The sequence below is a fragment of the Amblyraja radiata genome, chromosome 18 (genome assembly GCF_010909765.2).
Source record: "Amblyraja radiata isolate CabotCenter1 chromosome 18, sAmbRad1.1.pri, whole genome shotgun sequence".
In the NCBI taxonomy this organism is placed as follows: Eukaryota; Metazoa; Chordata; class Chondrichthyes; order Rajiformes; family Rajidae; genus Amblyraja; species Amblyraja radiata.
In genome coordinates this window covers 31218860-31245187 of record NC_045973.1, presented here as the reverse complement: position 1 = coordinate 31245187, position 26328 = coordinate 31218860, and the positions used below count along the sequence as shown (strand labels likewise).

The following is a 26328-nucleotide window of genomic DNA, read 5'->3' as shown; positions in this document are numbered from 1 at the left end:
CTGGGTTTCTGCCCCCCTGGCCTACCTTTACAATCCCCTCCCCCATCTGCTTCCATTTACCCATTATTCTTAGATAGATACAAAAAGCTGGAGTAACTCAGCGGGACAGGCAGCATCTCTGGAGCGAAGGAATGGATGATGTTTCGGGTCGAGACCCTTCTTCAGACTGGTTAGGGATAAAGGAAACAAGAGATATAGACAATGATATGGAGAAATATAGAACAATGAATAAAAGATATGCAAAAAAGTAACGACGACACAGGCCATTGTTAGTTGTTTGTAGGGTGAAAACGAGAAGCTAGCGTGACTTGGGTGGGGGAGGGATGGAGAGAGAGGGAATGCCGGGGCTACCTGAAGTGAGAGAAATCAATAATCATACCACTGGGCTGTAAGCTGCCCAAGCAAAATATGAGATGATGTTCCTCCAATTTGCATTTAGCCTGACTGACAATGGAGGAGATTTAGGACAGAAAGATCTGTGTAGGAATGGGAAGGAGAATTAAAGTGTCCGGCAACCGGGAGATTGCCCATTATCCTTTCCTTGTCAAGCTTCATATCACTTACCAGTCTGTCTCTACCTTCTCCCTCCCCTCCTTGACCTGTTTCCATCTCTTTTCCCTATATCCGTTTCTACCCATCACTCACCAACTGGAGTCAAAACTGCCCTACCCACTCCTGGCTCCATCTGCCCATCACTGCCACTCCCCATTTCACTTGGCTATACTTATCACATACCTGCTCTTCTAAACACCAACACCTTTCAAATCCCATTTAATCCACCAGAATTAAAGATAACATTTTCCCACATTTATTTCAACTGCCAACCTCTCAGCTAATCATTAGCCGACTAATATACCCTTGAAGCTTCTTTGCCTCCTCAATCGCAAGTTACATTTCCAGATTTGTAATTGGCTTAATAAGCTGCCAGATAGAATTGGAACCTTACCACTACATTCTCGTCAATCACCTTATGCACTTTCCTTGAATCTGACTCATGCCTCTCCAAATTGGATAAAATTACCCTTTTTCTTCAATAATAAAAGGTTGTGAAGGGCTCGGGCCAGATCAAATGACAACCACTGCAGTTGGCACACAGAGAGAAAACATTTCATGGGTAGCAACTGTATCTATTCTGAACCACTCAGATGGCTATCAACAGCAGCCAAAGATGTCAGATACTCGGCACACATTAATCTGACCTCTGGATGTTCCAGGAGCACTTCAGCCAAGAAGTTTGTTCAGCAGTTCTATTTTAGAAAGGATGCTCAGTATGAACTGACAGAGTTTACAAAACAATGTTTGAATATAAAAGCTACTCTACACACATACAGATTTCTTTCTATCAAATATTTTAAATAAACATACCAAATTTTAAATTTCTAAAGGTAAAGGAGCAATGGAAGTCTCAATTGATACTGGAATGTTACAGATCAAACCAAATACCCACAAAAAAAGTAGACATTAATATTTCATTGAACTCAAAAATTCTCTATCATGATTCAATAATGAAAATCTCTTGCAAATTTACACACACTTTTATGAACCAAGTACAATCTAGAATTCCACATATCAGCCTATATTACCATGAAATGGTCAAAAGAACATATACAAAGAACAACAGAACCATGCCAACATAGATACAGGTCTTTCGGCCCACCACATCCACCATTGAGTATCCATCTACACCTATTGTTCAGCCCTTGGCTCTTAAGCTTATTGCCGTGGTCATTGAAATGCTCATCTCAGAGCAGTGCAGCACAGGAAAAGGCACTTCACATCACAATGTTTGTGCTGAATACAGTGCCACCCTAAACCGATCTCATCTGCCTGTACATGATCCATATCCCTCTATTCCTTGTACATCCATGTGCAAATCTAAAAGCTTCTAAACCACCACTAAAGCCTCCACCATCCACGGAGTCATACATTCCAGATTCCAACCATTTTTTGGGTAAAAATACTCTCTACTTCCCCATGAGTCCCCTACCTTCCACCTTAAATCAAGGCCCTCTGATTTCTACTCATTCTTTATGGCGTTTCTCACTACCTACATAATCTTTGTCCCTGCATTTTGTTAACACAATCCAATTCTCCTTTAACCTCTTCCATTTCAAGTAAAGCCATCCTAAGTGATTCACTCTCATAACAAATACTCCATCCCAAGTAACATCCCAGTTAATCACTTCTGCAATCAACTTCCTATAGTGCAGTCTGAAGAAGGGTTTCGGCCCGAAACGTCGCCTATTTCCTTCGCTCCATAGATGCTGCTGCACCCGCTGAGTTTCTCCAGCATTTTTGTGTACCTTCCTATAGTGCAGCCTATTGTATTGTCTAACCAATACAAAGTCAGTCAATTTTATTCGTCACATGCACCCGAAGGTGCAGTGAAATGAATTTGCCAGCAGCGATACTTAAAAAGAACACACAATACACAATAAGATTTAACACAAACATCCACCACAGCATTCTTCACTGGTGGTAGGCAACAAAGTTAAGCCAGTCCTCCTCCTTTGCTCACCCACGGTCGGGGCCATAAACCCTCCGTAGTCGCCGCTACGCACAGTTGCTATCCTCAAGTCATCATGAATTTCATCCATGTCCAGTAAAGATTTAAAGATCTATGTTGAAGCCCCAATTTCGGTCCAACGTTATTCTAAAAAGAATCCCATTCCTCCCCAAACGTGAAGCAACAGAAGTTAAGACTGGGGAAGTTGAAACTGCCGCTGCTTTAGCAGCATCATTCTTACATCTCTGTGATTTGCCAACATATCTACTCTTCTTTCTACTGCTGACTGGTAGGCCTATTGTGCACTCCCATTTGGCTGCATTGCTTGGACGAGGGAACTTAACAGTTGGGTGTTTAAAGCTTTTTATTAAATGCTGTTGGTGTATTGTTATTATCACCATTAAAACAAAATGATTAAATTACACTTCTCTTAATCCAGGCCTCCACAACTTTTTTTAGCCATTAAAATCAGATTTTTTGTGTTCGCAATCAACATTTTTTGCATATGTGGGAAGTGAATTTCATGGATTTTGAAATCTGTCGATGTAGAATTGCATGTCAACATTGGTATAGTAAAAAAAAACAATTTTACAAGGTAAAATTAGTTTGCTTTTGTAAACTCAAGGGGACACAGGCAAAATGTTTGCAACTCATCCTTACAACACAATTATGTGAAAGGTGCGAGAGATGAATCAGTTCATCACACATGGAAACTCTCCCCCAAGGTGCAATGTTAATGTGATTGGAGCAGAATTAGGCAATTTGGCCCATTAAGTTTACTCCGCTATTCAATAAATGCATATCAATCCCTCCCTCCCAACCCCATTATCCTGCCTTCTCCCCATAACCCGACACCCGTACTAATCAAGAGTCTATCTATCTCTGCCCTAAAAATATCCATTGACTTGGCCTCTCCAGCCTGTGTTCACAAGTGGACTTAGTACCTCAAATGAAAAACCATCACTTCACTTTTTTTTTGTATTTCAGTTGCCTTGAGGAAACAATTTAAGATTTCATTGACCTTTGATTATTTTGTATACCTGCATACTAGCTTTTAGTGAATACATAAAATTTGAACATCCAAATCCGATTACCCCTATTTTGTTTCTGCACATTCACCACAAGGAGAATATTTTCTGATGCAAGTTTCTTGGATCCAAGGTGAATGTTCTCACAACACCCCACTTGTAATTCTCATCTTTCACAATTTTACGTACTTCGTGTCTCTTTGCAATTACCTGCTTCTGTCTACAAAATATTTAATGCGCCTCATTATTTAGAATCACTTGCAAACATGGATGTACAGTATGTAAATTAATTTCATTTCAGATTTTAAATGCTAGAATCAAGGCACAAAAATCAGATAAAAATTGGATCTGCAACAGCCCGGCAAAAACGATTGCTTTTCAATTCCGCACCAGATTTTTGAAATAAATTCCAAAAAGATAATAGGTATTTAGTGTTCAAATAAACAAGATTCCTTAGATTTGATACATAACTTTTGCAAAGTGATTAATGAGGGTAATCAACGCCTCGGTTAATAGAACCATGACCAAAAACAAATTTTAAGTTCCAACATTTATAAATAAATCAAAGCTTGGAATACCTGCAAAAAGCCCAGAATTATCAATTGGGCCTGGAAACATTCCACGTTCTCCCACATTGTACATGTCCCAGTTGTCGAAACCCACATATTTCTTCCATTGCTTAAACCACCTACTGTCTATAAGGTACCTGAAAATACAAAACATCCAAGATGTTATTTAGAGATTTGAAGTTATTTTCATCTCTTACCTATCGTAAATACCCCAAGTCAGTAGAGATTCAAGTGATCTTCCCCCAGGCCCTTTGTGTGCCTCCAAATGTGACAGAATCGTCAACAATTATGTATTTTCTGTCCACGTGTTGGCATCAGGAGCAGGTAATACTTCAATACAACGTATTGCTTCCAGATATTTTTTTTCCTGTTGGTGTACTGGCCTTTGTATCCAACACTCAAGCCCAACAAAAAAAATACATAAACAATAATAAACATGAATAGCGTTTATGTAATGTGCCCATTCCTTCAAACTTTATTACATCCATCAATTTGTAATGAAAATGGGAAGTGAAAAGAAAGGCCACAATTTGAATCTACATAGAAACATAGAAATTAGGTGCAGGAGTAGGCCATTCGGCCCTTCGAGCCTGCACCGCCATTCAATATGATCATGGCTGATCATCCAACTCAGTATCCCGTACCTGCCTTCTCTCCATACCCTCTGATCCCCTTAGCCACAAGGGCCAAATCTAACTCCCTCTTAAATATAGCCAATGAACTGGCCTCGACTACCCTCTGTGGCAGGGAGTTCCAGAGATTCACCACTCTCTGTGTGAAAAAAGTTCTTCTCATCTCGGGTTTAAAGGATTTCCCCCTTATCCTTAAGCTGTGACCCCTTGTCCTGGACTTCCCCAACATCGGGAGCAATCTTCCTGCATCTAGCCTGTCCAACCCCTTAAGAATTTTGTAAGTTTCTATAAGATCCCCTCTCAATCTCCTAAATTCTAGAGAGTATAAACCAAGTCTATCCAGTCTTTCTTCATAAGACAGTCCTGACATACCAGGAATCAGTCTGGTGAACCTTCTCTGCACTCCCTCTATGGCAATAATGTCCTTCCTCAGATTTGGAGACCAAAACTGTACGCAATACTCCAGGTGTGGTCTCACCAAGACCATGTACAACTGCAGTAGAACCTCCCTGCTCCTATACTCAAATCCTTTTGCTATGAAAGCTAACATACCATTCGCTTTCTTCACTGCCTGCTGCACCTTCATGCCCACTTTCAATGACTGGTGTACCATGACACCCAGGTCTCGCTGCATCTCCCCTTTTCCTAGTCGGCCACCCTTTAGATAATAGTCTGCTTTCCTGTTTTTGCCACCAAAATGGATAACCTCACATGTAATATGCGTTTCCTTACGAGCTTGTTTCCAGACTCTGGCAGCCCTTTTACATCATACCCCTATTCATACCGGTCGTACTGCAACTACCAGTACATTGAATGGGCAGATAAGCTTTTATTGACCAACAATTAGAAGTTAGCAAATATCTACTTAAGTGTAGACATCAATCCTTCCCCAGTCAACTCATTAAAAAAAAAGTAATTCAGCTAATTTGGGTGCAAAAGATAGAAAAAATGCTGGAGTAACTCAGCAGGTCAGGCAACATCTCTAGAGAAAATGGATAGGTGAGTTTAGAGTTGGGAACCTTTTTAAGACCCGACCTGAAGCGTCACCTATCGATTTTACAGTCATAGAGTGATACAGTGTGGAAACAGGACCTTCAGCTACACTAGTCCCACCTGCCTGCATTTGGTCCATATCCCTCCAAATGTGTCCAGTCCATGTACCTAACTTTTTCTTAAACATTAGGATAGTCCCAGCCTCAACTACCTCCTATGGCAGCTTGTTCCACACACCCACCACCCTTTGTGTGAAAAAGTTACCCCAGATTCCTATTAAATGTTTTCCCCTTCACCTTAAACCTATGTCCTTTGGTCTTCAATTCACCTACTGTAGATCAGTGCATGCTCCTTTAACATAGTCTGGGCAAGAGACTGTGCATCTCAGATTCAGATTCAATCTTTATTGTCATTGTGCAGTGTACAGTACAGATACAACGAAATGCAGTTAGTATCTCACCCAGAAGAGCGAACATAGAATAATGGAACAGTAAAATATATATATATGTACATACAGTAGCAGTAGTGCAATTTTTCTGGGGGAAGGAGTGTCCGGGGGGGGGGGGGGGGGGGGGAAGGGGGGTGACTGGCAATCACCAAGGTGCAGAGTTAAGTTGTGTTACAGCCGCAGGGAAGAAGCTGTTCCTGAACCTGCTGGTCCGGCAACAAAGAGACCTGTAGCGCGTCCCGGATGGGAGGAGGGTAAACAGTCTGGGACTGGGATGAGAGCAGTCCTTGACGATGCTGCGCGCCCTTCGCAGACATCGCTTGCTCTGGACAGACTCAATGGAGGGGAGTGAGGAACCGGTGATCGTTAGGCAGTTTTTACCACCCTCTGCAGTGTTTTCCGGTCGGAGACAGAGCAGTTGCCATACCATACTGTGATACAGTTGGTAAGGATGCAGCGGTAGATGGTGCAGCGGTAGAAGTTCACCAGAATCTGAGGAGACAGATTAACCTTCTTTAGTCTCCTCAGGAAGAAGAGACGCTGGTGAGCCTTCTTGACCAGTGTTGAGGTATTGTGGGTCCAAGAGAGGTCATCAGAGATGTTGATCCCTCCCAGAAACCTGAAGCTGGAAACACGTTCCACCTCCGTCCCGTTAATATGGATGGGGGTGTGCGTGCCACCCCTAGACCTTCTGTAGTCCACAATGAGCTCCTTGGTCTTCTTGGAGTTAAGGGCCAGGTTGTTGTCAGTGCACCATGCTGCTAGGAGCTGGACCTCCGCCCTATAGGCCGACTCATCGTTGTTGCTGATCTACCCGATCTATTCCTCTCATGATTTTATACACCTCTATATGATCACCCCTCATCCTCCTGCACTCCAGGGATTAGAATCTCAGCCTACTCAACCTCTCCCTATAGCTCAGACCCTCTAGTCGTGGCAACATCCTTGTAAATCTTCTATGTACCCTTTCCAGCGTGACAACATATTTCCTATAATGGTGCCAGCACTAAACACTCTAATTGTGGCCTCACCAATGTCTTATACAGTGCCCTCCGTATGTTTGGGACAAAGACCCATCATTTATTTATTTGACTGTATCACACAATTTGGGATTTGTAATAGAAAAGAAAAATCACATGTGCAGGGCTCTCACGTAACTTTTTTTCTCTGATGCCAGCCGGGCAACCTAGGCAGCTTTTTAGGTTGCCAAATGACAGTTTACGTCGTCATTTAAGACAGCTTGCATGATACGTGCGATAATGTGCTCGGATGAAGTGCGTGGTTACGTCGGAATTATGCTCAATGAAGCATTCACATATTATTTCTACTTCAAATAAAGTCTCAAACTAAACATATTCACCAATCAAGAAATGATATATACCACAATGACAGGCAACGAAATTACAACACAGTATCTCAACTCTTTTTACACTTCAATTAATGCAATTTCTATTATTTCATTCCACTGCCAAACAAAAATGTGGTTGGATTATTCAGAGTATGATCAACCTCGGTGAGACCAAGTGCAGGCTTGGCGATCGCTTTGCACAACACCTCCACTCAGTTCGCAATAACCAACCCGATCTCCCGGTGGATCAGCACATCGACTCCCCCTCCCATTCCAAATCCGACCTTTCTGTCCTGGGCCTCCTCCATGGCCAGAGTGAGGACCACCGTAAATTGGAGGAGCAGCACCTCATATTTCGCTTGGGTAGTTTACCCAATTTCTCCAATTTCAGGTAGACCTTGCTTTCTCCCTCCTTCCACTCCCATTCCCAGCTCTCTGACAGCCCACTGTTTCCGCCTCTTCCTTTCTTTTTCCTGCCCCCCCCCCCCACCCCACCCGACATCAGTCTGAAGAAGGGTCTCGACCCAAAACATCGCCTGTTCTTTCGCTCCATAAATGCTGCTTCACCCTGATTTTCTCCAGCTTTTTTGTCTACCACCCATTCACAAAAGTTCTGTTATCCCACTTTCCTCACGCACTCCCTGCACATTAGGGGCAATTTTACAGACAAGTTGACCTACAAAGTCAATGCGTCTTTGGGATGTGGGATGAAACCCACACGCTTAGAATGTGCAAATTCAACACAGACAGTGCCCGAGGACAGAATCGAACACAGATCTCTGGCGTGTGAGGCAGCAAGTCTACCAGCTGTGCCACAATATTTTGTTTTCCAACACACAAAAAATTATACGTTGATAACTTTGGTTACTAAAAAAAAACCTATCCATTTTCAGTCTTAGATCTCCAAGTCATGCTATGTCCCCCTTTACAGCTATTGTATGCTTTCATTCATTTCAAGACTATGGGGCAGTACATTGGAAATAAAGTTGCTGCCTAAAGGGCCTGTCCCACTTTCCCGAGCTGCTCACAAATCATCCCGAGTTTTCCCCTTGATTCAAACTCGGAGAATGTTTGTAACGGGTCCGTAGGAGGCCATAGAAGTCTGTAGATATACCGTAGCGGCTCGTTATGTCAGCCGTAGGTACTCGGGGCATCAGGTAAGTCGGGACGTTTTTTCCAGCACGGCAAAAAAATGTCCACGAGTAAAAAGGTAGTCGGGAGGAGAAAAATTGCAACATTTAATCAAGAGAATTCGTGAATAACTCGGGAAAGTGGGACAGGCCCTAACAGGCACAAGAGACCCGGAATTAATCCTGAATATGGAGTTTGCTCCTTTTCCCTTTGATCGCATGGGTTTTCTCCGGGTGCTCTTGTTTCCTACCACATTCCAAAGGTGTGCAGGAACCTTTTTCAGACCCAACTCAAAACATAATATTTTCCTTTTGTCCAGAGATTCTGTCTGACCTGTAGAGTTACTCCAGCTTTTTGTGTGTATCTTTGGTTTAAACCAGCATCTGCAGTTCCTTCCTCCACACACGATACTATACAATAGAACTTTATTAATCCCAGGAGGGAAATTGTGTGTGTGTGTGGGGGGCAGGCATGTGCCGTGAGTAATTACTCAAGGTAGGCAGTCAGTCGGCTTTTAAATAAAAATCTTAAACCGCGCATGCGCAGATTGTTCACTCCATAAAAAAAATAAAAATAAGTAGCAATTCAATTTTCCCAGGGCTTCTAAATCTCCTTCTTTTTGTAAATACTGAATGGGTGGGGGACGGAGGATTAAGGCAGGTGGAGGGATGGTGAAACGGGAGAACATCCGTTTGAATCAAGTTGAATCAAGTTGAATCAGTTATCTTATTGAATGACAATACTAATTCAAGGGACCAATTGAGGAAGGGTTCCTTTCACAGCGTGTGGAGAGTGTGTGCCAGGGGTTAAAGATGCGGGGAGGGCAGGAGTGTTGAGAAGGAGAGCATGTCAGACTCACTCACTGCTGCCGCAGCGCTCCGGGTACGGACAGCAGAACTGGCCGCCAGTTCTGGGGAAGGAAGCAGCTTGGGTGGCTGCGAGCGGCCGCCGGGACCCGGCTGCCACTTCAGCGCCTTCTGCCGGTCCACTGACCTCTGGCAGTGCTCTCCATCTGAACATCGCTCACCTGCTGCTCGCCGGCTTCGCTTATGTCAGCCGCTTCCCGCAAATCCTTAAATTCCGACAGCCGAGTAACCTCAATTGGTCCCTTGAGCTGGCTGTCGGAATTTAAGGATTTGCGGGAAACGGCTGACATGAATGAGGCTGGTGAGCGGCAGGAGAGAGGCTTTCAGACGGAGAGCACTGCCCAAGGTGAGCGGGGACCGGCAGAAGGGACTGTCTGGTCCCGGCGGCCACACGAGCTAATTTACTCCCCGGCCACAATGCAGTGGCTCCGTGCCCGGCACGTCCCGATCCCCTCCTTCACAACGCTCCTGCCCTCCCCGCAACTTTACCCCGGGCCAGACTCCTCAAACAATATGAAAGGACCTCCCCCCACCCCGGGAAATACGGTATTTAAAAACATAAAGCATCAAGAAATGTATGTACCACGTTATTGGTACACGAACTCCATTCTTCACTCTTTGTTTCCTAAGATACTCTTAAAATAATGACAATCCATATTTGAAAAACCCGCCAAGAAACCTGCGCTGCTGCGCATGCGCAGTACTGCAAAGGCAGAATTTCAGCTGCCTTCAGCCCCGCTTGTCATTCTCGGCTAGAAGCAGCACTGACGACACGTGGGCTGCACAGACCTTCGCGTGTTACAAGTGCTGCGGTTGAAAGGCACGGAGAATTATGCCTACCTAAGAGATCGATTTCGATTACTATTTATATTTAACAATTGCCATTTCATAATTTTAGTCAGGGTAGACAGTGCCTACTTGGCCTACCCTGACGGCACGTGCCTGGTGTGGGGGTATATGTATTATACACATATACGCACACACACACACACAAATAAAATTGCCCCTAATGTGAATTTATATATTTATGATATATCAAAATACAACACACATTTATTAAAGTTCACTTACAGCAGTGGTCTGCAGAATGTTACAGTACCTAACAGCTACTCAGACTGAATCACGTAAGCAAGCTCTTGGTAATATAAATCGCATATTAGGCGGAGCAACTACTAACAAGCACTACAGTTGGTTAGTAGGAAACAACCAATCTACATAAACATACACTGTTTTGTTTTCTCGTTTATAACATTGTTTAAAGAGTACTATGTTTACATATTCTGTTGTGCTGCTGCAAGTAAGGATTTCATTGTTCTAACTGGGACGTGAGAGAATAAAACACTCTTGACTTACGTTGTTAATATGTGGGATAGAACTAGTGTACGGGTGATCGGTGGTTGGCGTGGACTCGGTGGGCCGAAGTGCCTGTTTCCGTGTTGTATCTTTAAATTAAACTAAAAACACTAAACCCAGGGGGTTTTAGAAGGGTCTCTACCCAAAATGTCATCCAATTTCTTGTCCATTGCTCCATGGAGTTCCCCCGCACAATTAAAGCATGGAATAGTCTTCACCCTACCATAGTTACCCAACCAGACGCAACTAAATTTAAGGTAACTCTTTTTTCCCCAATAACCCTTCTTTGCTTAAGTCCACCCTCCACCACCTCCAGTTTAAATTACATTTGGAATATTTTTGGAGGACTAGGAAACCACGAAGCAAGAGTTACTCCAGGGAGTTACTCCAGCTCCAACTCTTTTCCGTCCTGGGTCTCCTCCATGGCCAGAGTGAGGCCCACTGTAAATTGGAGGAGCAGCACCTCATATTTCGCTTGGGTAGTTTACACCCCAGCGGTATTAGCATTGAATTCTCCAATTTCAGGTAGTACCTGCTTTCTCCTTCTTTCCCCTCCCCTTCCCAGCTCTCCCACAGCCCACTGTCTCCGCCTCTTCCTTTCTTCTTCCTGCCCCCCCCCCCCCCACCCCCACATAAATCTGAAGAAGGGTCTCGACCCGAAATGTCGCCTATTTCCTTCGCTCCATAGATGCTGCCTCACCCGCTGAATTTCTCCAGCATTTTTGTCTACCAGCTCCAGGGAGTGATTCTGCGTTGGGTTTTAGCGGTCGCGGCGAGGCGGCAACCGGATCACAATGGTGGCCAGATCTCCCACAATGCAAAGGGAGGGAGAAAGTGCCTGGCGCCGACCAGTGGCCGTGGCAGTACGCATGTGCATGGGGGTGGGGGATGTGCAGGCCGTGGCAGTGCGTATGTGCAGGGGAGGATGTGCAGGCCGTGGCAGTGCGCATGTGCAGAGGAGGATGTGCTGGCCGTGGCAGTGCGGATGTGCAAGGCGGTCGGCTGTGCCGGCGGAGGAGTATCAGCCAGAGAATGGAGACCCGGACGGCGGGCGGAGACGGAGAGTGGCAGAGAGAGAGAGAGATAGAGAGGGGGGCCAAGCCGGGCAAAATGACACAGCTTTTAGGTTGCCCGGCAGGACTTTAGGTGGCCATTGGCAACCGTTAATTTCGAGCCCTGCATGTGGTTAAAGTGCACATTGTCAGATTTTATTAAAGGGTATTTTTATACCTTTTGGTTTCACCTTGTAGAAAGTAGAGCTGTGTTTATACATAGTGCCCCCATTTCAGGGCTCCATAATGTTTTGGCCACATGGCTTCATAGACGTTTGTAATTGCTCCCTTAGGAGGCAATTAAGGTGTGTTTAATTGCCTCCTTAATGCAGGTATAAGAGAGCTCTCAGCAACTACTCTTTCCTCCAGTCTTTCTATCACCATTGGAAACTTTTATTGCTGTTTATCAACATCAGGACGAAAGTTGTGCCAATGAAAGTCAAAGAAGTCATTATGAGTGAGAAACAAGAACTGTTAGAAAGACATCAGCCAATCCTTAGGCTTAGCAAAATCAACTGTTTGGAACATCATTAAGAAGAAAGAGAGCACTGGTGAGCTTACTAATCGCAAAGGGAATGGCAGGCCAAGGAAGCCCTCCACAGCTGATGACAGAAGAATTCTCAATATTCTTTATTATAAACCGCCAAACACCTGTCCGACAGATCAGAAACACTCTTCAGGAGTCAGGTTTGTCAATGACCACTGTCCGCAGAAAATTCCATGAACAGAAATAGAGGCTACACTGCAAGATGACTGCAAGAAATACAGAGGCTAAACTAAAGATGGCTGCAGTACAGGCCTGGCAGAGCATCACCAGAGAAGACATTCAGCAACTGGTGATGTCCATGAATCACAGACTTCAAGCAGTCTTTGCATGTAAAGGATATACAAGAAAATACTAAAAATGATTACTTTCATTTACATGACATTGCTGTGTCCCAAACATTATGGTGCCCTGAAATGGGAGGGACAATGTATAAACACTGCTGTAATTTCTACATGGTGAAACGAAAATGTATAAAAATGGTCTTTATTAAAATCTGACAATGCGCATTTTAACCACATGTACCAAAAGCATTTTTGACAACCTTATCTACTTGATGTAGATAACAAAGAGTAACAGGACCAGCACAGAACCCTGAGGCACATCACGAGTCACAGGCCTCCAGTCCGAGAAACAATCCCCACCATCACCCTCTGCTTCCATCCATGAAGCCAATTTTCCATCCATTCAGCTATCTCTCCTTAGATCCCATGCGATTCTCCAGAGCAGCCTACCATGGGCCTTTTTTTATGTAACTGCAAAATCTGAGAACTGATTTGATTGAAGGGCATTTAATAAAACATAGAGAAGATATTTCAACAATAAATCCAGAAAAGAAGATGAATGGTCAGAATGTAAATGTAGTTGCATATATTGTTTAAATGAACTGCAATGGTCCATTAAGTGAATGCTGAAGGAATACATTAAGGTACAATAAATAGAAGAACATGCTGATAGGTATGGAGACACAAGGAACTGCAGGTGATGGTTTACAAAAAAACACACATTGACCACCCAAAGTGCCGCCGGGCAACCTAAACGCCAAGTCATTTTGCCCGGCTTGGCACTGCAGATACTGGTTTATACCGAAGATTGACACAAAAAACTGGAGTAACTCCGCGGGTCAGGCAGCATCTCTGGAAAAAAGAAACATGACTTTTCATGTCGGCGACGGCTGTATTGCAGGGCAAAGATACTACGTGCAGGGTGACATAGGGTCGGAGCGAATGACTGGCCCCGCACAGCAGCAGCAGCAGCCGCAACAGCGGCTCCATCTCCTCCTGCACCCTGCCCGCCCTGATAGCGGCCGCTGCTGGCAAATCCGCCAACGGCGCTTTCAAAACAAATCCTCCCGCACGCCGGGGCCGGGAGGGAGGGGGAGGCCTCCTTCCGCCGTCTGAAGCAGCTTGGTCCCACACCTTTCTGTTGGGTGGCGGAGGAGGGGAGGCGGTGGTGAGGAGATCCCAACCACCTCACCTGCCGGTGGACAGGGACGGCCAAGGCAGCGGGGCGATATTGTCCGAGGAGCGCTGACCTTCCTTCCTCCCCACCATCTCTCTCTCTCTCTTGTACGCCCCCCCTCCACCCCCCCCCCTTACCTTGGGACCCCTCTCCATCCTGCACTGATCCCCTTTATGCCCTCTATTCAATCCTCACTGACATCCCCTGTGCTCCCCTCCCCATCTTCCCCCAATCTATTCATCCTGCGTTGATCACCCTATCCACCTCGCATTGATTCTCCTGCCACCCACCCATCCATTCTACACTGGTCCCGCAATTCATCCTGTACTGACCCTCCTTCCCATCCATCCTGCACTTCTCCTCCATTCATCCTGTACTGATCCCCTCATTCATCCTGCACTGATCCCCTCATTCATCCTGCACTGATCCCCTCATTCATCTTGTACTGATCCCCTCATTCATCCTGTACTGATCCCCTCATTCATCCAGTACAGGATGAATGAGGGGATCAGTACAAGATGAATGAGGGGATCAGTGCAGGATGAATGAGGGGATCAGTGCAGGATGAATGAGGGGATCAGTGCAGGATGAATGAGGGGATCAGTACAAGATGAATGAGGGGATCAGTACAGGATGAATGAGGGGATCAGTACAGGATGAATGAGAGGATCAGTGCAGGATGAATGAGGGGATCAGTACAGGATGAACGAGGGGATCAGTACAGGATGAATGAGGGGATCAGTGCAGGATGAATGAGGGGATCAGTACAGGATGAACGAGGGGATCAGTACAGGATGAATGAGGGGATCAGTGCAGGATGAATGAGGGGATCAGTACAGGATGAATGAGGGGATCAGTACAGGGTGAATGAGGGGATCAGTACAGATCCCCTCATTCATCCTAAACTGATCCCCTCATTCATCCTGTACTGATCCCCAATTCATCCTATACTGATCCCCCATTCATCTTTTACTGATCCCCCATTCAACTTTTACTGATCCCCCATTCATCTTTAACTGAACCCCCCATTCATCCTGTACTGATCCCCTCATTCATCCTGTACTGATCCCCTCATTCATCCTGTACTGATCCCCTCATTCATCCTAAACTGATCCCCTCATTCATCCTAAACTGATCCCCTCATTCATCCTAAACTGATCCCCTCATTCATCCTGTACTGATCCCCCATTCATCTTTTACTGATCCCCCATTCAACTTTTACTGATCCCCCATTCATCTTTTACTGAACCCCCCATTCATCTTTTACTGAACCCCCCATTCATCCTGTACTGATCCACCCATTCATCCTGTACTGATACCCCCCATTCATCCTGTACTGATCCCCTCATTCATTCTGTCGTGATCCCCCATTCATCCTGCACAGACCCTCCGATCCACACTGTACTGACCCCCCCCCCCCATTCATCCTGTACTGATTCCCCCCCCCCTTCATCCTGCGCTGATCTCCCCCCCCCCCCATCCATCCTGTACCGAACCCCCCATTCAAGAAGAATGGGGGGAGCAGTCTGAAGAAGGGTCTCGACCCGAAACGTTGTATTTCCTTCGCTCCATAGATGCGGCCTCACCCGCTGAGTTTCTCCAACATTTTTGACTACTCCCATTCATCCTGTACTGACCCCCAATTCATCCTGTACTGATCCCCCCCATTCAACACCACTGACACCCCCCGTGCTCTCCCCTCACAAGTTTACATATTCCAACCAACACGTACTAATTCACCTGCCTCAATCCATCCATACCGCACCGATTGCCTTCTCAACCCCCCCCCCCCACCCGCACTGATTCACACACCCCCTGACCCTATTGTGCTGGAAATGTCTTCAGAGCGAACATTGACCATGTTTGATAATGGAATGCAATCAAATGTGTTTTAATTCCCAATGTTATTATTTGTTTTAGTCCATAAAGATGGATTAATTAAATTGTAAACATGTGAAACATTAAAACCGCAGTGTTCGATTGTCACTGCTACCGTTGACACGTTATTACAGAATTCATTTTAACGGCAAATCAATGCTCTTAATTTGAAGTATCAGTACTGTAGTTATTTATAAGCAACATTCACAACTATATGTTGGATTTATCCAGGTTTTATTTCTACAGTCGGTCATATACATCACAAATTTGGTCAGAAGATATTTCAGTTGAAATTTTAACGTTAATTCTGAAGTGGGAATGATGGAAACAGCGTTTATCAATTATTTTTTTTAAATTTGGTGCGTTCAAACTGGGTACCTTCATTGCCGTTCACAACACATACATCTAATCTGAATGTCCGGTAATGTGGCGTTTTGACACCTTTAAACATATTACCAAAAGAACATTTGCTGCAGTTATGTTCTTTGGCCATCTCTTGTCTGTTAGTGTAATGTTTAACCAGTCAGATGGGTATAGTCGGTTTTAACAGCTATTATCATAAAATGCCTTTAGAAATTTCCTTGTAACCTGTATATTTTGTTATGGATAAATTATGTGGGAAGCGAGAGTATTTCTGTACCAATAGCAATAACGACCCATGCTATGGCCATGTCATGGTAATTTTCAGTCCTTCACAGAAAACATGCTTGCATCAATCTGTAGTGTGCATGGTTAAACATATATGTTACCATGGTCCAGGATTTATTGACACAGGTTGATCATACGCTGAATAATCCAACCATATTTTTGTTTGGAAGTGGAAAGAACTAATAGAAATTGCATTAATTGCAACGTGTAAAAAGAGTTGAGATACTGTATTATAATTTTGCTGCATGTCATTGTGGTATATATGTTTTGATTAGTGAATATGTTTAGTTTGTGACTTTATTTGAAGCAGAAATAATATGTGAATGTTTCATTAAGCATAATTCCAACTGGTAACTACACACTTCGTCCGAGCACATTGTCGCACGCGTCATGCAAACCGTCTTAAATGACCACCTAAACTGTCATTTGGCAACCTAAAAAGCTGCCACGGTTGCCCGGCTGGCAACAGGGAAAAAAAGTTAAATGAGAGCCCTGAAGATATGCACTCGTTCTGCAAGTTTTTAAACTGTTTTATATATGTAATTGACTATGTCGACATTGAGAAAGAAACTGACATGGTAGATTGACTTGAAAGAATGATGTCAATAGGGTGAGCTGTGGTAAATCCCCAGGTTTAATAACCAGCATTGATGAAATTCCTGACTTTTGTCACCAAGACAGACAAAGGTGGTGGATGCATGGGAACACTAGGGTAATGGGCAATAAACAGATTTTGTTTATGGTACTCGCAGCCAAATAATTTTTCTTCGTAGTGTGCAAAAATGAGCAAACACCCAAAATGAACTTTTTCTTTAAGAAAGAACTGTAGATGCTGGAAAAACTGAAGGTAGACAAAAATGTTGGAGAAACTCAGCGGGTGAGGCAGCATCTATGGAGAGAAGGAATAGGCGACGTTTTGAGTAGAGACCCTTCTTCAGTTGTGAAGAAGGGTCTCTACTCAAAACGTCGCCTATTCCTTCTCTCCATAGATGCTGCCTCACCCGCTGAGTTCCTCCAACGTCGCTCTACCCAAAATGAACTTGTTCACATTTAGTTACAACGCTTCAATATTTTCTTACAGAAATATATTATGGCATGGCTCCTAATGCAAATGAATATTCATATGAATGCCACTAAATGCAGTGTAAATATTTACTAAGTGGGAGAAAGCTGATATGATGCAAGTTCTCTTAAGTAATTGCACAGAAGCGTGGTCTTAATTTCAAAGCTGTCAGCATGTCTGGAAGTCCAGTTTTTATTGGACTATAATCTGGGAGGAATTTATTTTTAAAGATATTTCGCCATTTCTGATAAACAGTGGCGAGAAGAAACGTTACCCAATTTCTTTCACATTACACAAATTAAAACTAAAAGAAAAGATATGCACCACATTATAATGCCTCGGACCCAAGAGAACCGTGGAATCTGATGTAACAAATATGTATTATAACGTTGAAATTCATGCTCCAGCACACATTGTGACAATCAAGGATGTTCACAACTTACAATAACCAGCGTGTTCATATCTTCATTGTAAAATGTATTAAGTATGTGCCCTCACAGACTTTGATGGATACATTGGTAGTATTTTGCTTCAGAAAGTACAAAGCACAATCTTTTTTAAATTGTAGGACAAGAAGTTTCTGTTACAAAAAAAATTAAAACTTGTAGCATTATTGTACCACAATGTCTTAATGAGCAAGACAGCTCAAAGTGATAAATGCTGTAGTGGATGTTTGTGTTAAATTTTTAGTGTGTTTTGGGTGTTCTTTATCATTGTACCACTGCTGGCAAAATCATTTCACTTGCACTTTATGTGCAATGTGACAAATAAAACTGATTTGATTGATTGAGGAGACCTTGCAGCATGAAATGCATAGGTGCAGAAGAGCAAATGTGGTCAATAATTCTGCTGTAAGCGTTTGTTCATTATCTGTAAATACAAGTATCCCAATGTTGTAGGCTAAAAGTCCCGAGGGGGAATTATAGAGAATATGGTTTTAATTGGATGATGATACATTCAAAAACCTTGTCGAGGAGAGACCAGCTGAAAAAATAAAGGAAATATCAAAACAAGGAACTTCAGAGGGAAGACACAAAATGCTGCAGTAAATGTGGGTCAGGCAGAATACAGATAGACTATGTTTCAGAATGAAGGGTCTGGACCCAAAACATCATCTAACCATGTTCTCCAGGGTTGTGATGCATCCTGACCGGTTGCTTTCTAAGGTGGATCAGCAGATCCTACAGATCTTAATCTCAACCATTAACCTAATTTCTCTTTCCAAAAATGCTCCCCATGCTGCTGATAATTTTGTTGCTTTTTTCCTGATTATTTCCTTTCATATAGATTTGATCGGTACAGGTTAGGGATTGGATAGTAGGGAAAAGAAGAAAAAGAAATGTTAAATTCTCCTTGAAAAATAGTCAACAGGTTTGTTATTCAAAAGATTTTTGTGTTAGGAAATTCCGCACATGCGCATTTTTCCAATATCTCCCTGTAGTCAAACAGAGGGATGCACTATTATTTTGTGGCATGTACTATTGCAAGACAGCATCGGATAAGAGCAAATTGGAAGTAGTGAAGAATGCGCTAAATAGTTAAGAATAGCAGAGCAACATAAGGAGAGTAACTTAGGAACTCAGTTGGTCAGGTTGCATCTATGGAGGGAAATGGCCAGTTGACATGTCGGGTTGAGACCATTCACCAAACCGAAAGAGAAAAGGGGAAGTAGTCAGTGTAAAGAGTTGGGGGAGGGGTGGGGCAAGCACAAGCAATTGACAGCAGGATACAGACGAGGAGGGATTGATTGGCAAGTCAGGACAGAAAGGGGAGGATGGAAGGTGATAAGTAGAGAACAAACGGTTGCAGATTCTGGAATCTGACAGGAAAAGGTAAAGAATCAAACTAAACAATGGATAATATCAGATTGGAACAGAGCTAGGGGAGGGTTGAACAGTGGGATGGAGGGGGAATGAGATATGGGGAACCCATGTACACATATACAGTGCTCTCCATAATGTTTGGGACAAAGATCCATCATTTATTTATTTGCCTCTGTACGCCACAATTTCAGATTTGTAATAGAAAAGATCACATGTGGTTAAAGTGCACATTGTCAGATTTTAATAAAGCCTATTTTTATACATTTTGGTTTCACCATGTAGAAATTAGAGCAGTGTTTATTTCAGGGCACCATAATGTTTGGGACACAGCAATGTCATGTAAATGAAAGTAGTCATTTTTTGTATTTTGTTGCATATCCTTTGCATGCAATGACCGCTTGAAGTCTGCGATTCATGGACATCACCAGTTGCTGGGTGTCTTATCTGCTGATGCTCTGCTAGGCCTGCATTGCACCCATCTTTAGCTTATGCTTGTTTTGGGGGTTAGTCCCCTTCAGTTTTCTCTTCAGCATATAAAAGGCATGCTCAATTGGGTTCCGATCAGGTGATTGACTTGGCCACTCAAGATTTGATCATTTTTTAGCTTTGAAAAATTCCTTTGTTGCTTTAGCAGTATTTTTGCGATCATTGTCTTGCTGTAGAATGAACCGCAGGCCAATGCGTTTTGAGGTATTTGTTTGAACTTGAGCAGATAAAATGTGTCTTTTCACTTCAGAATTCATTATGCTACTTCCATCAGCATTTGTATCATTAATGAAGATAAGTGAGCCAGTACCTTCAGTAGCCATACATGCCCAGGCCATAACACCCCCACCACAGTTTCACAGATGAGGTGGTATGCTTTGGATCTTGGGCAGTTCCATCTCTCCATACTTTGCTCTTGCCATCACTCTGATATAAGTTAATCTTCATCTCATCTGTCCACAAAACCTTTTTCCAGAACTGTGGTTGCTCTTTTAAGTACTTGTTGGCAAATTGTAACCCGGCCATCCTATTTTTGCGGCTAACCAGTGGTTTGTATCTTGCAGTGTAGCTGATGTGTTTCTGTTCATGAAGTATTCTGCAGACAAATCCACACCTGACCCATGAAGAGTGTTTCTGATCTGACGGACAGGTGTTTGGGGATATTTCTTTATTAGAGAGAATTCTTCTATCATCAGCACTGGAGGTCTTCGAGTCCCTTTGCGGTTAGCAAGCTCATCAGTGCTCTTTCATCTTAATGATGTTCCAAACAGTTAATTTTGGCAAGCCTAAGGTTTGGCTGATGTCTCTGACAGTTTTATTCTTGGTTCTCAGTCTTCTTTGACTTTCATTGGCACAACTTTGGTCGTCGTGTTGATAAACAGCAATAAAAGTTTCCAAATGTGATGGAAAACTGGAGGAAAGACTAGGTGCCGAGAGTTCTCTTATACCTGCATTAGGGAGGCAATTAAACACACCTGAGCAATTACAAACGCCTGTGAAGCCATGTGTCCCAAACATTATGGTGCCCTGAAATGGGGGGACTATGTACAAACGCAGCTGTAATTTCTACATGGTGAAACCAAAATGTATAAAAATACCCTTTAATAAAATCTGGCAATATTGGGTCTTTGTCCCAACATATTGGAGGGCACTGTATGGGGGAGGAGGAAGAAGAAACAGGGTGATAGGAGATGGGAGGAGGGGTTAGGTAGAAAAAGGAGCATGAGAAAGGTCAGAGAAGAGGAGAACCGGAGTGCCGATTACCTGAAATTAGAGAATTTAAAGTTCATGCTTTTGGGTTGTATGCTACCAAGACAAAATATGATACGCTGTTTCTCTTGATTGCGTTTGGACTCATCTTGGCAGAGCACGGGCAAATCAGTGTGGGAATGGGAAAGGGAATTAAAATAGTTGGCAACTAGGAGATCCAGGATGCCACAGTGGATGAAGCGCAAGAGTTCAGCAAAGTAGTAATCTCATCATAGTGTCATACAGTGTGGAAACAGACCCTTCAGCCCAACTTGCCCACACGACCAACATGCCCCATCTACACTAGTCCCAATTGCCTGCGTTGGCCCATATCCCTCAAAACCTGACCATGTAACACATAGTCATGAAGAAAAAAAATAGATGTTCACATGCACATGCTTCTAAAGGGCTCTCAAGCTTTGATCAGGCCAGGTGTATGAATTACTGGAAACAATTTCATTTTCGTGCAGATTATCTGCTCCATTGTATTTAAACAAGCGTCACAAAAGAGCAAGATTTTAAAGTGCAGGAAGGAACTGCAGATGCTGGTTTACACTGAAGATAGACGTAAAATGCTGGAGTAACTCAGCGGGACAGGCAGCATCTCTGGAGAAAAGGAATGGGTGACATTTCGGGTCAAGACCCTTCTTCAGTCAGGTGAGGTGGAATCTAGCGAAATGGACGGGTGAGGTATGAAAACGACAGGTCAAAGCAGATGAGGAAATGTAGAATGGTTCATTGTTAACGGAGGGGAAGGTGACAATAAGGCATATAATCAGTAATATTTAATCAGGAGGACAGAAGAACTAGTTGGAGTCCTAGCATGGGGAGGGATGGAGAGGGAAAGGAAGGGTTATTTGAAGATAGAAAAATCAATATTCATACCACTGGGTCATAAGCTGTTCAAGTGAAGTATGAGGTGCTGTTCCTCCAATTTGTGTTGGGCCTCACTTTTGACAGTGGAAAAGGCCCAGGGCAGAATTTAAGGTCAGCATGAGAATGGGAGGGGGAGTTAAAGTGTTTAGTAACCAGGAGATCACGTAGGCCTAGGGGGACTGAGCGGAGGTGTTCAGCGAAATGATTTTCGACCTGTGCTTGGTCTCGCCGACATAGCGGAGTCCACAGCTGGAACAGTGGATACAGTAGATGAGGTTGGAGGACGTGCAAGCGAACCGCCAAGATTTTAAAGATGAACCTGATAATAAATTCACTCAACATTCAAACCTAGAATTTATGCTCAAGTTTCTCTCTGGTGATTTGAAGTCCTGGCACAAGAAACGAGGTGACTCTTGTGTACTGTGTAGCTGAGGTCTGCTGTATTTTACTGGGTTGTATGCAAAACAAAGCTTTTCACTGTACCTAGGTACATGTAACAATAAAGTATCATTGAAGTCACTCAGAAGCAGAACTGCCAGTTATAGAATGGCACCTATCAGCAAGTGGTTCAGTATTAAAACAAAAGTACACAAGGCTGTATTGTGTCATATACATAATTATGTTTCAATTCTGTGCTTTAGATTCACATTTATGCAGATTTACGGAATTACTGCACCCCTTATACAGTCCGTAAATTTTGCTCCATGCTCTTTTGCTGAGACTGAGCATACCTACATTTGACATGAACGACCAGTTAATTGTCAATGAATTACTAGTGACAGAAGTGCTTTTCTGGAGCTGAAGTGCCTATTTTGGCACAGCAACTCGATCTGCTTCTAACCGTGCCATGGGAGTTGTTTATCGACAATGGCTGATAAACCTGGAAAAACATTGTAGTCCCGTGTGGATGTCCTCACCTTAACGAGCAAAGAGACAGCTGCCAGGAGTACAGCAATGCCCTCAGACTGCACTTTACAAACAATATACTCATTATCTGCCCCACACCTTCTGAAAGATTAATAAGAGTTTTCATATAGGATTTACAGACACAATGCTGTTTTAGTATTCCTTTCTCAAGAACAAACGTTCCAGAATTGACACGCACTTAAAATCTGCCAGCCTATATACTGCACAAAAACAAAAGTACTGCAACAGCAAACACTTTGAGTGGATTTAATTCTGACAAAAGAATAGCTGGATCAGCTAGGGGCAACATTTTTACTAGTTCTTGAATACATTTGGAATTTTAAACTGGCTAAGAACTTCCTCTCGAGCTCTACCTAAACTCAATGAATTATTTTAACAGAACCTACATCCTTATGTACTTACATCCTTATAAATGCTGTCAAATTATTAAACTGACTACTAAGAAAATTAGATGTTTAAATAACACACAGAATAATTTTGACACCCTAGTTCAAAAGAAGATATAAAACGTTATATACATCCCTCTAAGGATTGAACTTTAAGACACAATATTTATTTTGAAAACTTCATACCTGAACTTGACTAGAAACTCCGAAAATAAAACTCAAGACCAATTGTTACTCCAATCGTGTTAGTCAAAAAGCCACCATTCTATCTGTATTTACTGTCAGCCTTCGGCTTGTGATGACAGTAGATCCAGATAGAATAGGTACCTCAACAATCTGAATGATCAAACAGAAACTTTCAAAAGAACACAACGTTTTCCAACAAAAACGGGTGGAATCATGGTTTAATAAAAATAATGTAGTTTTTTAAGAAACGAGCTACACAGAATGAACAAATCTGGAGCTCTCCTTCTGCACATAATGCCCTAACCTGGAGATGATGGACGAACAGGAAACATTCAATCCTTTAAAGAGATTCATAACCAGAGAGTTTGGACATGAGCAGAAGTTTCAGAGCAAAGAGGATCGCTGTCTGAAAGGATGGATGCAGAAATCCTCATCCAAGAGGTAAATCCAGAGGCACACCCCAATGAGCTATGAACTGAGAGAGTTAGGAAGTGGAAGTATAATCCGAGTCTTTGGCCCAGCCTGTTTGGAACTGTTTCCTCTGTGAGGTTTATCACCGGTTCTGGGCAGATTATCTTGTCTGTAATTCTCTTCCGTCCCGTGTTCGCCAGCATCTTCAGTTGGCCCAACTTTACTCTTCCTTAATATCCCCCTCCCCGCAATCCCGGGAGGGCCTCGTCGGCCGCCTTCACCCTCACACACCCGGCCGGCCGGCTGGCCAGCCAGCCACCGTCCTCAGAGATCCAACCCTCCTTCACCCTTCGCCCCGCCAAACCCTCCCACTCTCCTTTTCCCAAACACTCACCACGCATCTCCTTTCACAGGCGCCGTCTTCAGCAAGTTTCCGATCTCGTTCTTCTGGCTCTCCAGATCCGGAACGCCGCCTTCCGCCATTACAGTCGCTTAGAAAAGAGGGTGGGGGCGGGCGAGGGAGGAGGAGGGGGCAGCAGCTGCGCACGCGCGGCGGCGGGCACTCTGGGATCGCTTCAACGCTCGCTCCCCCTGGGCAGCTTCCACTGCGTCCGCCTTGCGAGCGCGCACGGGCGCGCGCCCCACCCCCTCTCCGCCACATGCACCGCGAGCTCCGTGCTCGCGAGCGCGCGCTTCCGCGCGTCATCGCAATCGGGGAGGCGGGGCTGCCAATACCCGGTTGCCTGGTAACGGGGGGGCGGGGCTCCCTGTGACGTACGCATTGTCACCCAAGATGTGAGAGACAGAGGTGGACATCAAGGGAGTCAAAGCATTGCAGCACTGTTGAGCTCGAATCAACCCTGTGGTTAGGAAGGGAGGCCAGATGCCTTCAGATATGACCAGTCCATCTGATGGGATGAGGAAGAGTCAAGAGTGTATAGTCATAGAATCAAAACAGCATGGTTAGGAAGAGAATATAGACATGAAAAGCTGGAACACTTCAGAGGGGCAGGCAGCATCTCTGGAGAGGAATGGGTGACGTTTTGGGTCGAGACCCTTCTTCCTTGAACTCGTTGAGGTGGGGGCGGAGGGGAATGAAGGTGAGACCTCTGTCGAGGACAGGCCTCAGATTAGCAAGGAAGGCCAGATGCCTTCCGAAATGGCCATCCCTTCTGATGTTTGTGGAAGAGTCAAGAGTGTTTAAAGTCAAAGTCATACAGCATGGAAACAGGTCCAACCTGGTCATGCCTACCAATAAGCCCCATCTACACTAGTCCCAACTGCCCACGTTCAGCCCATATCCCTCTAAACCTTGTCTAATTGTCATATGTACTGACAACGTAACAATGAAATTCTTCCTTGCAGCAGCAAAACAGGTCTGCAAAAACACAATACACATAGATATTATGTAATGAAAAAAATCAATAACCACAATACTAGTGCAGAAAACAGACAGTCCATAGAAGTTCATATTGAGGTTCATGTGTGGTGTTCAAGAAACTGATTGGGAAGTAGCTATTTTTCAAGCTGGCGGTCATGGTTTTTAGATTCCAGTACCTTCTTCCCTAGTGTCTTTTTGAGGCAGCACCTCCTATAGATCCATTTGATGGTAGGGAGGTTGGTACCCATGATGGACTGGGCAATGTCCATCACTCTTTGTAATCTCTTCATTCCTGGGCTTTCAAGTTGCCAAACCAGGCTGCGATGCAACCAGTCAATAATGATTATTAATCGACATACCAAATCTCTGCAGTCTTCTGAAGTAGAAAGATGTTGGAAGACCATCAAAGACCCAAACCACGCTGGCTATGCTCTCTTGCCCCACTCCCACCTCTCCAGCTTTCTCACCCGTCTACTACAATCAGTCCAAAGGGTTCAGACCTCAAACATTGTCCATCCATAACCTTCCACCGATGCTGCCTGACCCATAGTTTATCCAGCGCTTTGTGTTTTTGTCAAGATTCCTGCCTCAAACATCTTGAGCCAACATCAGATCAGTTTGAATGGTTGGGGTTGGCTCGAGGGATCATATGACCTATTCCTTCTGTTTCTGATGCTTTTATATAGCTTGCTGGCGTGTAAATAGGTGGGGGAGCAATCTTGTCCCTTTCAGAATCCATGACTCAAAAGTTGCATGATAATCTGTCACAGGCCTCTTTTAAGCACATCCAGAGGGAGAACTGTGATTCATCCCTCGAACATGGCAATAACACGGGTTTAAAATAGATCTGATTAACAAGTACTTTTGTTTTAGAAACTAACCTCACCTGTGGATTTTGAGTCCTTTCTATATGATCTGTGCAGAAATATAAATTAAGGAACAGAATGTAGAAACAAGTAACTGCAGATGCTGATTTACACAAGAGATTTCAAATTGCTCGAGTAATTCAGCAGGTCAGGCATCATCTTTGGAGAACATGGATAGGTGACGTTTCAGGTCAAAACCCTTAGACTGATGGTGAAGG

At 43.8% G+C, this 26328-nt stretch overlaps 1 protein-coding gene across 2 annotated transcripts in view; it reads right to left on the bottom strand.

The window, feature by feature from the left end:
• The window catches only part of usp4 (ubiquitin specific peptidase 4), a 78774-nt gene extending 54213 nt beyond the window's left edge, over window positions 1-24561 (bottom strand). The window contains exons 1-2 of one of the 2 annotated variants that reach the window (XM_033037045.1): window positions 24258-24561; window positions 4113-4240 (exon numbers count right to left, since the gene is read on the bottom strand). In XM_033037045.1, the coding sequence (XP_032892936.1) occupies window positions 4113-4240; window positions 24258-24346 (217 nt within the window). In that variant the 5' untranslated portion in view covers window positions 24347-24561. The remainder of the gene's footprint in view (window positions 1-4112; window positions 4241-24257) is intronic. The other variant, XM_033037046.1, reaches the window with a different exon arrangement.
• Between the last annotated feature and the right edge of the window lie 1767 nt (window positions 24562-26328).